Source organism: Theobroma cacao, chromosome 10, assembly GCF_053813885.1.
Source record: "Theobroma cacao isolate CCN51 chromosome 10, ASM5381388v1, whole genome shotgun sequence".
Taxonomy (NCBI): Eukaryota; Viridiplantae; Streptophyta; class Magnoliopsida; order Malvales; family Malvaceae; genus Theobroma; species Theobroma cacao.
In genome coordinates this window covers 28,839,462-28,852,870 of record NC_142648.1, presented here as the reverse complement: position 1 = coordinate 28,852,870, position 13,409 = coordinate 28,839,462, and the positions used below count along the sequence as shown (strand labels likewise).

General features: G+C 35.9%; 3 protein-coding genes across 4 annotated transcripts; 1 reads left to right on the top strand and 2 right to left on the bottom strand.

The window, feature by feature from the left end:
- Window positions 1-107: 107 nt before the first annotated feature.
- Window positions 108-6,040, bottom strand: LOC18587525 (uncharacterized). Of its 2 annotated transcripts, XM_088810730.1 has the most exons (9): window positions 5,786-6,040; window positions 5,075-5,691; window positions 3,946-4,022; window positions 3,681-3,849; window positions 3,191-3,279; window positions 2,853-3,017; window positions 2,648-2,725; window positions 1,908-2,011; window positions 108-544 (listed from the first exon to the last, which is right to left on the bottom strand). In XM_088810730.1, exons 2-9 carry the CDS (start codon window positions 5,583-5,585, stop codon window positions 439-441), a joined length of 1,299 nt encoding a protein of 432 aa, XP_088666856.1. In that variant the 5' UTR covers window positions 5,586-5,691; window positions 5,786-6,040; the 3' UTR covers window positions 108-438. The 2 variants fall into 2 exon arrangements, with proteins under 2 accessions (XP_088666856.1, XP_007011401.3); XM_007011339.3 differs by having other exon boundaries at window positions 5,075-6,040.
- Window positions 6,041-6,760: 720 nt separating this feature from the next.
- Window positions 6,761-9,716, bottom strand: GLY2 (Metallo-hydrolase/oxidoreductase superfamily protein). Its single transcript, XM_007011338.3, has 7 exons — window positions 9,360-9,716; window positions 9,152-9,274; window positions 8,896-9,057; window positions 8,700-8,778; window positions 8,131-8,244; window positions 7,356-7,532; window positions 6,761-7,128 (listed from the first exon to the last, which is right to left on the bottom strand). The coding sequence occupies exons 1-7, from the start codon at window positions 9,404-9,406 to the stop codon at window positions 7,054-7,056; spliced, it is 777 nt and encodes a 258-aa protein (XP_007011400.3). The 5' UTR covers window positions 9,407-9,716; the 3' UTR covers window positions 6,761-7,053.
- A 1,064-nt stretch (window positions 9,717-10,780) lies between these two features.
- Window positions 10,781-12,907, top strand: LOC18587523 (Cytochrome b-c1 complex, subunit 8 protein). The gene is made up of 2 exons (XM_007011337.3): window positions 10,781-11,031; window positions 12,653-12,907. The coding sequence occupies exons 1-2, from the start codon at window positions 10,862-10,864 to the stop codon at window positions 12,699-12,701; spliced, it is 219 nt and encodes a 72-aa protein (XP_007011399.3). The 5' UTR covers window positions 10,781-10,861; the 3' UTR covers window positions 12,702-12,907.
- Window positions 12,908-13,409: the final 502 nt, after the last annotated feature.

Below are 13,409 nucleotides of genomic sequence, written 5' to 3'. Positions count from 1 at the left end.
GCTGATGTTGATAATGAAAGAAACAAGAGAGTTAAATCACTTCAATGGTAATTCAATAAAAAAATCATTAAGATGCATGCAACACATTAAGTCAGAAAGAGAGAGAGTTCAAAGAAGTTAGACATTCATGATTGGAATATAACATTATCCTGATCAATGCGTTTACATTTTCAGGCAAGTATGACAAATTAAAGAAAATAATGTAATACAACATCAGAATCCTCCCTTCCATCCGAAAGCTCAGCTTCAATTAACCTCATTAACGGAACAAATGCACATATTGCTAATCTCTTTCTACTACTTGGCTTAAATTAAAACCAATATGGTCAACCTTGGATGAGAGAATTCACTATAGACCAATCTAAGAGACAAGACAAAACCTATGGGAGAGCACAGCTCAAAAAAATAAGGCCGTGGCATGGAACTAAAATCTGGATACTAAAACAACTGAAAAAACAAACTTGTAGACCCATCCCCAAAGGATCGTAGATCTGGAGCTTTAATTACAGCTCTGCACAGCGGGCAAGTCCTTTCTCTCTCAAACCTGAAAGGTAAGTAACCAGCAACAGTCAAGGGATGAAACTGAGGTACAAGTCAAGCATGCTACCTAATTATAGCTGATTTAAAACTTCAATGCTTCTGTTTGAAAATTTAAAACATTTCGCAGTGGAATTTCATGATAAGCAACACTTTAGCCCATTAGGCAACTAGGCATTACATTGTAGGACTGCTGTGAGCGAAGTGCCATGTATAATAGCAGACATAATTTTCAGAATTTCAGTAAAAAGTAAAGTATTGATTCCTGTTTTCTAGGAAAAAGGGGAGCAGAATTTTTTTTATACCATATCCCAACTTTATATCATATCCTTTATCTTACACTGAAATGGCACCATTCTCCTATGGTCCTACCATTCTTCAATTTCCATTTTGTTTTTCACCTAGCATTACAGTCCACCTCACAACATTCTATACCACAGTAACATATGTTTTGATTTTGTCACGAGTGAAGAAGGTATGTATGCACCATGTCAAGGCATATGCAGATAGTGCGCCGCAGTTAATAAATGGTTTTCACCCAACACAATCCTGCCTACTGAAGATGGAGCATCTAAAATTATCAATCTCTCAGTCACTTTACTAGGTGAAAGTTCTGACTGCTCCAAAAGGCACAGGTTTTTATGTTTTTGTCCCCTCATCTCCTCCCAAACTTTTACGCTAGTGAACCAAAGTAAAAGGCTACAGTTTCACACCTTTCTCCAATGTTAAATAATCTCTGCTAAAATTATAGATTCCAATAACAAATCAGAACTTTATACAGGAGTAAAATTTTAGATACTGTTAGCCAAAGGAAATATATTAAATATTTATCTATGGCATATTTTCTCAATCCCCTATTAGCTTCACTAGGTGAAAGTTCTGGCTACTGTGAAAGGCACAGATTAATATATTTTTGTCCCCTCCTCTTCCCAAATCTTGACATTTTCACATCTCTTTCTCCAATGCAATTATGCCACAAAAACTGGGCAACTTTTATCCAATTAAATTTGACAAACTAAACTTCTATCAGTTGCTACAATTATAGATATTCCAATAATAAATTAGATCTTGATACAGGACAAAAATATTTATGTATTATTAACCAAAGGAAATATGTTAAACATTTATATATGGCTTATTAGCATATATCCCTTCTATCTTCACATCTATGTAGTCAAATTGAATAATTCTAAACCACAAATTCTTAGCTTGATGATAAGAGCCCTAGACTATCCAATCAATAATTGAGACTCATTATAGGAACAACACACTTCAAGTTAAAAAAATAAAATAAAATTTTCAAGATTCACAACATTTCCAACTTTCACTTCACAATATGCAATGGCAACAAACAGGAGGTACAAACTAACCATTCAGAGACGCAGTCCTCACAGAATATGTGTTTACAACGCAACAGGATTGGTGCTTGCATCTTCTCCTGGCATATGGCACAAAGGTCTCCTGCTTCATTTACCTGTAATATATGTAGGAATAAGGGAGGGAGAGATTCTAATGCGGGATGGAAACTTAATCATACATATATAGGTAGGAATAATGGTTAAAATATTTGTAATGTCAGTTAATTTGAGATTTGACAGGCCTGCCCAAATCAATCATTGGATTCAACAATCTATCCATACTCGTCATGCAGCCAAATTTCAAGTCAATCTGATTTTTATATCATATCGATCAGAAATACTAACATTTAATGTTCGAAAATGTCACAACGTCACTATCAGTTGCACATTTTCAGTTTAATTGAAATATCACATGTATGATCTACATAAACAGAGTGTTAAATCTAATGGTTGAATTAACAGACTAAATTACGAGCAAAAGTTGTAAATTAAAGATGCCAGAGAAAAATCTATCAAAAGGCAACATGCTTTTTTTTTGGGCTTGGTGTTGAAAGATTAAGTGAAGTTCTGCAAACATGTGCAATAAGAAATTATTAGATACAGCAAAAGGTTAGAGCTATGGAACAGACAACAAGGCATCACCTAAAACATTCTGGCATTTTGTTGTCCTAGCCAACTAGCCTTTCTTTAGGTCAGTGGGAGGAACCAAGTTTCAAATTGAGTTAAAATTTTCATTACCCCCTTTCAGATACCTGTTCCAATGTGGCATATGAGCCATAGTGAACTTCCTTTTGTGACAATGCTTTCAGGGCAGCAAAGAAGGATTGAACCTAATAGCAATTACAAGTTGTTAATAATAAAGCAAAATATCATGTAAAAGGATTCATAGTAAGACAGAGAAATTCAAAAAATCAGAAATTGTACATATGTACAAGTATTAGAGTACGGAAATTATACCTTTTCAATAACAGCTGTGAGCTTGAAAGTTAAATACAGCCCAGTAGTCAATGAAGAGAAAAGGCTCCCATAATCTTTGTTTAAGAAGAACCGGTACCAGACAGGTGTTGGTAACAATGCTCGGTATAATAGGAGTGTATATTCGACCAGGGTTAGCACTTGTCCCTTGAAAATAATACACCAACAGTTAGTTTCTGTTCATCCCTTTTGCTTCTTTACTTTATTTTTTTCCTTGTTGCGTTGCTGAATGTTTGGGGTGTGTGGAGGGGAAGAGGGATATAGTTGCAGTTTTATATAAATATGACAAAGTAATTTTGTAGTGCATAACATCATAATACCTGTCGGCGGAAGTTGTGCCCTCTGCCATTCTTATAATAAATGAGCAGTACACACTTAAATGCCATCACTGCCTGCCGCACCATTGCATCTGAAAGTTAAATAGATCACTAAATTAATAAAAGTAAACTCTAAACTGTCCGGACATTCCTGACATTTGATTTTACAATATGAAGAACAATGCATCACATAGATAACAATTAGGAAGTATTTTACATAGATGGCAAAAAAGCTCAACAAATAGTAAAGCAGAATAAGGATTTAGTTACGTATATAAAATACTCAACAGAAACGTTATTCAGAATGATAAATTTTAAACAGCAGCATACAACAGCATATTAATTCTCTTTGGAAATTTCAGCAGCACCATATGAAAAGAGTCAGTCATATGAAGGGAACACAAGATCAAGAATATCTGCCATACATTCTTTATCTTACCATTAGAATAATGTTAATAGAAATGAACCCAAGTATTATAATTCAAATTCATACCATTTACCAGAATGATGAATATCGCATGCCAGAAAGGTGGAATTGTCTTTGGAGGAAGCATGACCAGAGGATATAAAAGATCATTGTCCCGATACCACCAATAAACACCAATCACATGAAGCATAAAAAGTACTGAGTATGTGATTAGAACTGCATTCTTTCTCTCTCCCTGCAAAACCTGTGAATGTTAAGTTTCATGGTTTTGCCCCTCCACTGGGGCACCAAAGGACTTAGAAAGATAAAGTTCAAAGACGCATTTAAGCACCTTCAGTGCTGTCTGCTTTTGGAGGATTACATTTGACTTGAACATGACAATTGTAACCCAAATCATGACAACAAAACCTGCAAGCCACCACAATCAAATAATAAGTAATAAAAAGAGTTTAGGCTATTGACAGTAAATTATAAACAACTTGAGATAGAACTATTTACTCATGCAGGGCTGAGATACTACTTAAACTGTACCTGGTTCTGATAATAAGAACCAAGGCACAACTACAGTAAGTCTGATGTTTGACTCTTCATTTTCTCTCTCTCCTTCTGCAACGTACCCCCCAACCCCTGTCTCTCTGTCTCTCTCTCTCTTTCTCCTCCTCTTTTTTGTTCTTGATGTTAGATAGATATTTAGCATAAGGAAGACTAGAAAGGACCAATCAAGAATGGTACATCCCTTACAAAGACACACTAGGACAAAATCAAAAGAAAACAAATGTAATGCAAGAGAAAAACAGTACCCTGGCTCTTAGCAAAATTTCCAATTTTTAGCCAACAACCCAAACTCAACAGACAAGGAATACAAGAAAGGTAACTCACTAATCCCAAATGTCTATGAAGTTCTTGATATCCCTCATAAGACAAGAAACCTCAACTCCTCGTATAAAACACCAAAAATTTGTTCTCCACAATTTTTCTCTCTCTAACCGTCTAGAGTGCCTTCACAGATTGCCAATCTTTCAACCAGGTTGATGACAGTCCTAAAAGGTATAAAGAACACATGTAAAGTTCATCCAAATTCAACTTAATTCCCATACTTACGAAAGACTATGCAACCTTTGTTCAAAACCAATGACTGTTTGTGAAGCAAAATCAAAGAGGAAAAACATGGGGATTCCATAACATAGGACAGCCAACAATGAGATACCAAATAGGAATAACAGAATGCTAAGAAACACATCCATGTCCATTGCCTCAATGGCATCAAATTCTTTAGATTATATTAATCAAATGAGCAGATAATGAGGCACCTTAAAAACAGCGCAAGATTATAGTAGTAACATTTTTGTTGATGCCTAAAATGACCAAATGAATGACACCCCAGTTCAGTTAGTAATTAAAAAACGGCAAAGAGCGAGGTAAATGAAGAAGAAGAAGAAGAAGAGGAGGAGGAGGAGTACCTTGTAAATGCTCACGAATGAAGACAAGCAGCAATAGCAATGAAAAGGGAAGAATATGCTCAAACCACCTCGCAATGCGCTGTACATCATAACTCTGCATCTGGTAAGACGAATTGGAACTCCTTTCCTCGTTACTGGTACTGCTGCCGGTAAGAGGATCGTCCTCCTCAACTCCATCGTGGTCCAGGGAGGTTTGGGCATTGTCTTCTTCAGCTCTTGCAGGCCCAATGATTTGAATAGAAACCTCCCCAGCCCCAGAAGCAGCATTAGCAGGAGGTTGCAAATCAGTGTTGACTAAAACCCCACGAGGTTGATTAAGGGTGGGATTGGAAAAAATGCCAGAGTATTCCAGTAGGAGGGACAGGGGTGATCGGAACAAGTTTAGAGCTGGAACTTGAATGGCAAAGCTTCTTGAAGAATCACTGGTATCACCACCACTACTGCTTGTAACAGAAGAAGAAGAAGTTGGTGATGGTGAGGGAGGACCAGAGATGGGAGGGGACGTTTCCATTATAACAAGATCCTACCCTCCAAAATCATAAACAAGCCCCTTGTTTTATTTACAACTCTGAAAAAATCCCAGTATGATCTTCCATTCACATTTCACAGACCAACAGCTAAATAAATAAAAAAAAGAAACAAGATGACTTTTTTTCTGAAACGAATGAAAGAGAGAAGAATGTGGGAATGAGAAGGGAGAGCTTTGATTACAAATTCAATACAAAACGCTGCAGGCAAGAGGCTGAAGAGTCAAACTGACAGAAGGAGACAGCGGAAACAGAGTTGCTGGAGACCAAAACAAAAATGGTTTCAAGCGGTGTAGACTGAGATTCGGGAGACCATATTTTATGAGAAGTAAAATGGGGTATTGGATTTGGAAGAGAAGAAGTTAAATATTATAATTAGATCATTCATTCATTCCCTTTGTTTATATATTGTAGTAGCAAGTTGCCATACCTTGCTTCACTCTGCAAATGCCAATGCCCCGTGGCCCCTGGGAGACAAAAAAGGACAAAAGAGAAATCCCAAAAACGCGTCTCCTCTGCCCTTTACGCCAGTAGGAAAAAAAGTCTTGTTGGGCTTCCCACCTTATTAACGTTTCCTTTTCAATTAAGTATTTGATAGTGATAACTATTTGCCCTTTTTGGGTTAATATTCCATATACCATTATTACATAGTAAATATATATATAGATATTATTCCATCAAAGTATTGTATTTGTCAAAACGTTCGAGTATAAGTGATTGAGAAGCAAAAGAAAGGTTCCTTCTCTCTCTCTGTAAAGTGATTTTAATGCTTAGCAGCTATCTCTGTTAATCCTACACCATTGAACAAGCGTTTGCATCACATGACAAAGCAGACTTACTCTGTCCGATGCATTGAAAATATTGAAACCACTCCCACTTGCTGAGTTTAAACAACGTTTAAAATGCTTTGTCAAGTCGAACAAACTGCTAGCGTTAGGTGAACTACCACCATTTAAATAACACTTCGCAATTTTTGTGGAGTGACATGCTTTGGGTCTTCTACCCTGTTTCTCTTTTCTGAATACAAGTTTCTCTTCGGACCATAGCAAAACTTCGGATCAAACGGAAGACACTTTGTTAAACTAAGTCTACCCTGCGGACCACAGGCACTCCACATGTAAATAGTAGCATCACATTACAGGCTACCGGAAAAGAAAAATGAAAACAATCAAACGGGGAAAATATTATAATACATGCACAAGTTCATGCCACGAACTAACATTGGTCCCTAGTTGACCTGATTATGCCAGTTTCACATGTTCAATGGCAACATAATTATAACTGCCAACCCACTTCCAACACCATGCAAACATGTTTTATTCTTACAGGAAAAAAGAAAAGGAGGTAGATGGAGAGTCCTTTTTTTTTTTTCCTTCCTTCATAGTTTTTTTTTCTTTTTTGGGAAAAGCTTCTTCCTTTGTAGTTCATACACATCTGGGACGACTCCTCCATTTAGCCTCGCCAATTGTCCTTCATCCGCCTAATCTCCCGGAGTGCTTCAACAGGAGACTGGCAACCAATGCGCCCCTGAAATCAGATAAAATTTCCACATAAGAAAGCCTGTAAAATGCGGAGACATAAAACAACAGCCCAGTGCAAGAAGAACTACAAGATGGTTAGAAACCAAATGAAGAAGGGGAAACATTAACGTCTTAAGACTAGTTCAAGCTTGACATGTAATCTGAAATAGTATCTCATCACAATCAACTTGAGATTTGTCACATTGGGGATGAATTTTATGGTAAAGAGTAAACCTGAAGTTCTGATAGATCAACTCGCATAAATGGATTTGTCTCCAATTCTTCCTCAATGGTTGAGGGGATGGTGGGCAGACCTGCTTGTCGCTGACTAGTAGCCCATGCTAACTTTTGCTGTATCCTTGCATTTTTTGGCTCAACTGTCAATGCAAATTGCAGGTTCTTCACTGTGTACTAGAGAAACATAGGTCCAAACATTTCATTAATCTTCAGAAATGAGAAGCAGTGCAACAAAAACAAATTAGTTTGCAACCAATTACTGAAATCAACTAAGACATAACAGACTTAAAAAGAAATATGGAAAATCCCTCTCACTTCAAGGTTCCCATTTCACAGGCTAGACATCTTCAACACAGCAAGATAATTTTGTACACAACGGACACTCCACAGACAGCAAACATACTGCAGCTTTCACAAAATAGTCATTGCTAGTTTTCTAGCTCAAGATGATTAATTACCTTGTATGCTAAATTAACCCAAATTGCACTGATTGATGCTGCTAAGGTTAGAACTATATGCCAGCTTTCAGTTCTAACAAAAATGTTGGAACTTAGATATATAGGTAGATACCAGTACTAACAAAAATGTTATTTTGATGATGATATGAGTAAAATCTGTGATATTTTAATTGCACAATCAAAGTTGAAATATACTTTCAGCTTGCTACCTGCCTATGCCTACATTAGACATGGGAAAATTAGCTGCTTAGTGAGTATCTCTATCAATTGGGCTCGGTGACAGGTAAGAAAAGGCAATGGGCAAATCTCTGTACCTCATGTCCACAGAAAACACGAGTTGGCTTTGGCAATGAACCCAAGGTTACACAGAGTGATTGATACATCTGTTCTGCTGTGCCTTCAAAAAATTTCCCGCAACCAGCAATGAACTATAAAATGAGAAACAAGGAAAATGACAAAAATTATTTCCAGACCAGTAAACAAGAGAAAGACAAATGATCCACCTCCTAACCGTCCAAAAGCTTTCTGATTAGGGGATAGAGCTTCATACCTAAAAGTATAAGCTAACAGGTGAAATCCCAAGGATTAGGTTTAAGCTTAAATGATCCGTGCAAGTAATTCTTACACAAAACCAAGAAAAGCTTGCCAGAATTATATCCAACGCAAACTGGAAGGATTACATTAAATGGGCCACTAAGAATTTATCAATCAGAATACAGGACCAAATAGATCATGATACCATATTAATTAACTAGTTTTAGACTAGAATGAGCTACATCAAAAGACCAAAAAGAAAGTAACAATGGCTTCTCTTTTAATAACAAGTAACTGCAAATACATACACACACACACACACATAAGTAAGATCCAGGTTTGAACTTACGAGTGTATCTCCAGTAAAAACAGCAGGGTCCTCTCCCTCTTTGCCAGTGACGTAGTAACTTATGTGACCCTTGGTGTGGCTGACGAAAGGAAGTCGGGGAAAAGAGAGGGTTTCAAAAAATTGAGACACAGAAAGAGAACCAAGTGTGGCAGGCAGAAATAAGCAAACAAGTAAACAGAAGAGAAGGGGCATATACCAAGGGGTGTGAAGAGACAGTACGTTGATATGAGAGCTAAGTTGTAAGTTATCACCATTTTGGAGCTGATCAGTGCAGCCTTTGACATTATCAAGGGAACCCCCGTAAACCTTAATCCCGGGGACCAGCTCCTTGATCTTATCATTCCCACCAGCGTGATCCCTGCAAAGAAATGAAATTGGAACAATGAATGATCCTAAGCCTAAATTCTAGACATTCGAATTCCCAGTGAATTAGTCCCTGCTGATGGGCTTACCAGTGGTGATGAGTGGTGAGAACCAACTTGAGAACAACTCCCTGCTGATTGGCAGCTTCAACCACCTTCTGCGGCTCCGCCGGATCCACCGCCGCTGCCTCTTTTGTGCTTTCATCTATGATCCTATTTCATTTATTAATTAATTAAAAAGTTTAAAATTTTCGAATTAAAGATTGGGAACAAATCATTAAAGGAGAAAAAGACTCACAGATAGGAGTAGTTGTCTTCTAAGCATGGAACCTCTAAGATTTTCATTTTCGCGGCTCTTTCCTCTCTTCAAAATCCAAATACAATTTTGGGTTGGAAGGAAACTGTGGAAAGTAGAGAGCTTTGGGGTCGCAGACAGCCAATTTTATGCTAAGTGACAGGAAGCAATGATGATGAACAAAGTCCAGTCTTTGTGTTCTTTTTTTTCTGGTATTCTGATAATAACAGAATCATCAATTTATAGGACTATGAAAATGATCAAAGAACCCAACAAAATATATGTCGGATATGGATTGATTGAAATTGAGCGGTAGGAATTTGTCCGTCATTTACGGGAATGACAGACAGTCAATTCAGCAATTTCCGAAATTGATCCTAGACACACTTCAATATGCAGTTAGCTCTTTGTTAAAGGTGCAACAGCACCTCCACCTCATTCTTTAGAAATTGCAATTCTATTAGGTAACCATGTATATATAAGAGATTTTTAATAATTTAAGGACAAAAATTAACTTAATAATATCATAATTATCATATATATATTATCATATTCTCAATATTTTAAAATAACATTTTTTAGATACTTAATACTCTTATTTTAATATTATAATTTTATTTTTAAAAAAATAAAAAATATTAAGCATCTATATTATTTAAAAAATTCAAAATTTAATATGTACATTTTTACTACAAAGAGCATACCTCTTATAATTATTGCACTAAAATTAATAAATTATAATCACAAATTATGTAAGATTGATCAAAATATTATATAGATTTCACTTTTATAAGTGATGAACTCATACATAATCTTTTTTTTTTGTATAATCGAATAATTACGTGTGGAATGCTCCCTTTGATTATAAGATCAAGGTGTCATGTCATCAATTACTAATCATGACAAGCAACCAATGAGACTAATAAGGTTCGAAGCATGTATAGATATAATAAATTTATGTACAATACATTATCGTGATACGAAATTAAATGAGTTTAAAGTTTGTATAATCGTGTTTATATTGTAATCACATTAACTCGTTTATGACACAAAAAAATTAATCTCTTATAGGGATCGACTTACCTAACTCATATACGACACATTTATTTATTGTATTAACAACTTAACTCATATTATTCAACCTCTATAACATTTTCAGTAGAAATACTAATATTTTAGTTAGATTATTGAATTCACATTTTACAGTACATGAAAAATATTTAAAATTATAAAGAAGTATGTAAAATTAAATTATAAATATAACTTATTATTATTTAAATAAATTAAATATCATATTTAAATAGGTTAATCACTTGGGCTAAACTCAGGAACACTAAAACCAGTTGGGCTAAACCCAAGAACACTAAAGCCACTTGGGCTAAATCCAAGGGCTTTTGTTTGGTTTATAAGCGCACGCACGCCTCCCTTTCCCCTGCTTTGTTGAGAATAGAGATAGTCAGTCAATCGCTCATCGGAAAAGCGTGGAAAGTGAGAAAAGAAGCGAAATGGGGAAGCATCCGGCGAAGATGAGGGCAGTGATCTACACTTTGTCTCCGTTCCAGCAGAACATAATGAGTGGCCTGTGGAAGGATCTGCCTTCCAAGATCACCCACAAGGTCACCGAGAATTGGATCAGCGCCACTCTCCTCCTTGGCCCTCTCGTCGGAACCTATACGTACGCCTTTTTCTTTTTCATTTATTCCGTGTTAATTATATTATTATTATTGCCGTTACTATCGATTCATATAATCTTTTCCCCCAAGTTTCCGTTTCTGATTTCTCTTAATTTGACCTAGGCTTTCCATCACATCATTGTTTCTGGTTTTTCGTTTTCTCATCATATCTCTGATCTATCTAATCGCCATGTAATAGCTGCCTCTGTTTCTTTTATGGATTTGATTTCAGTTTCATGTTTTCTCATGTTCGGAATCCAATGAAGGCCATCGCTTTTAATCTTAGAAAGTAAAAATTACCTTTTTTTTTTTATATGTACATGAACATCGCTATCATATTAGTTCTTCCACAATTTCATTTGTTTCGATCTCTAGCTAGTTTAAGTTAAATAGATACAGGTAATTGAGCTGATAGGGTTGGTTGCTGCTTCTCATTCATTTCTTAAATAAACTTAACGTTAATGTCTGTTCTAGCTCCAATAGTATGCTAAATCAGTACAATGTTAAATAGTAAATAAAGACCACAATTCCAACCTCATGGGTCCACTCCAACTTCAAAAACTTATGATTCAGGGCTTTCTTGGATGGAGAAAATAGTTAAAATTTGTTGCTTAGCTTCGTTTGGTTCAAGACAGGAAAAGAGTGATTTTTTCTAGGGCTTTCAGCTGCAAACTGTATTCATGAACAATTAATTTAAGTAAGGTTCAAGGGAATGGTTTAGGCTGCTTGTAGGCTTAAAGAAGAAGGAGATAAAGACAAAGGCTTCACAAGTAAGGCCTTAAAAGACTTTGCACGTGGTGTTAGATATTGCTTCACACTATTCTAAAGAGAGAATAATAGCAGCAAAATTCTCATAAAATTGTTCTCCATTAATTTAGATAACTTGCATGCTTGTTTCGAGATTTCTAGTAATACGGAAGGACTAGAAATCCAAATGGGAAACTACCAATTGATTCAAACAGCTCCTAAACCATAAAGGCAAACATTATAACAGAAGAAAACTCTAAAATAAACCCTGAGGCTCAAATTCTGAAATTTCTGGATAACCTGGAAATTGGCCGAATATGTCTGAACTCAATACTCAAGGAAATCAGAAAATAAAATGAATCCTGCAACTCTTTACCTAAGGCAAACACTCAAATAGATCCATTCTTGCTTGAATAATGCCCTAATTCTGTCCAACGGCAAATAAAGACCACAATTACAAATTTTCTATGAATTTAGTCTTAAATTTTTCTTTACTACTTTCTTACCTACATTATATTAGCCTATTACAACTGTGCACATACACTTTTTTATGAAAACACATGCTATGAGCTACATAATGTTGAATTTCTCTGTTAACTAGCAGCTTTACATATCAAACTCAATTTCATAATACTTTTTTGGAGGTGTGTTGATATTCTTTGTCCTAAGCTGATGAAACTGCACAAAACTTAGGAACATGCCTTCTGTATACAACTCAGGCTGCGTTTGTTGACAATATAATTGCAATCTTAAGATGTTAAGTACTTTTATGTTCTGTAGCTGTAGGTCTTCTTTATGATTTATGAAGGAACTACACTGTAGTTGTGCTTGCATGTATCATAGTTTATTTTACATGCTCTATGCAACTGGTTGCAGGTATGTCCAAAACTACCAGGAAAAGGAGAAGCTGGCACACAGGTATTGAAATCAGTGGGAAGCGGCCAATTTATGAGAACTTAGAGTTTTCATAAGTTAGATGCAGCTTTATTGAGGTTGCTCGCAATGATGAACCATGTTTTTTGGTTGGGACTGGATGAGTCTTGAGTTGGATTTTTGTTATGTATCTGGAATAATGAATTTGGAACACTCTCTCCATTTTGGTTAAAATAAATTGGTGGATTGGCTCTTTAAGATTGTGCATGCTAACTATTAGAGTGATGCGTCTGGCGACGAGTGGAGCCAGACTATCTATGTCACACAAGGATACACATGTTTGTGAAAATTGCAGAATTTTGAGATTCTTATCTAAAGGGGAGCAAAGTCTTTCTGTGGCAGGACCTTAATGAATACAAGACTATTTGCTCACAATAAATGTTATATAAATCTGATTAAATTGTTGTCACTTTTTTCTTTTTTATTTGCCAATTTGGCTTGCAGAGGAGAATAAACTGTAGGCAAAAAGCTGATGGAAGCATGCTGTCTTTCCCTGCACTTACCCAACCTTATACAATCTAAAGAATTATTACCAAGTTGAAATGAAATGGATTTGTCATTTGTTGGTTTTTGTGAGCAAGACATGAAGCATAGGATTCCTGTACCTCCAATCTTTACGATATATCATTTCAATTTTCTATCTCTATTCTCAATATTGTTCTCCTATTTTTAGTTGTTAGAAATTGAAAAATAAGCATAA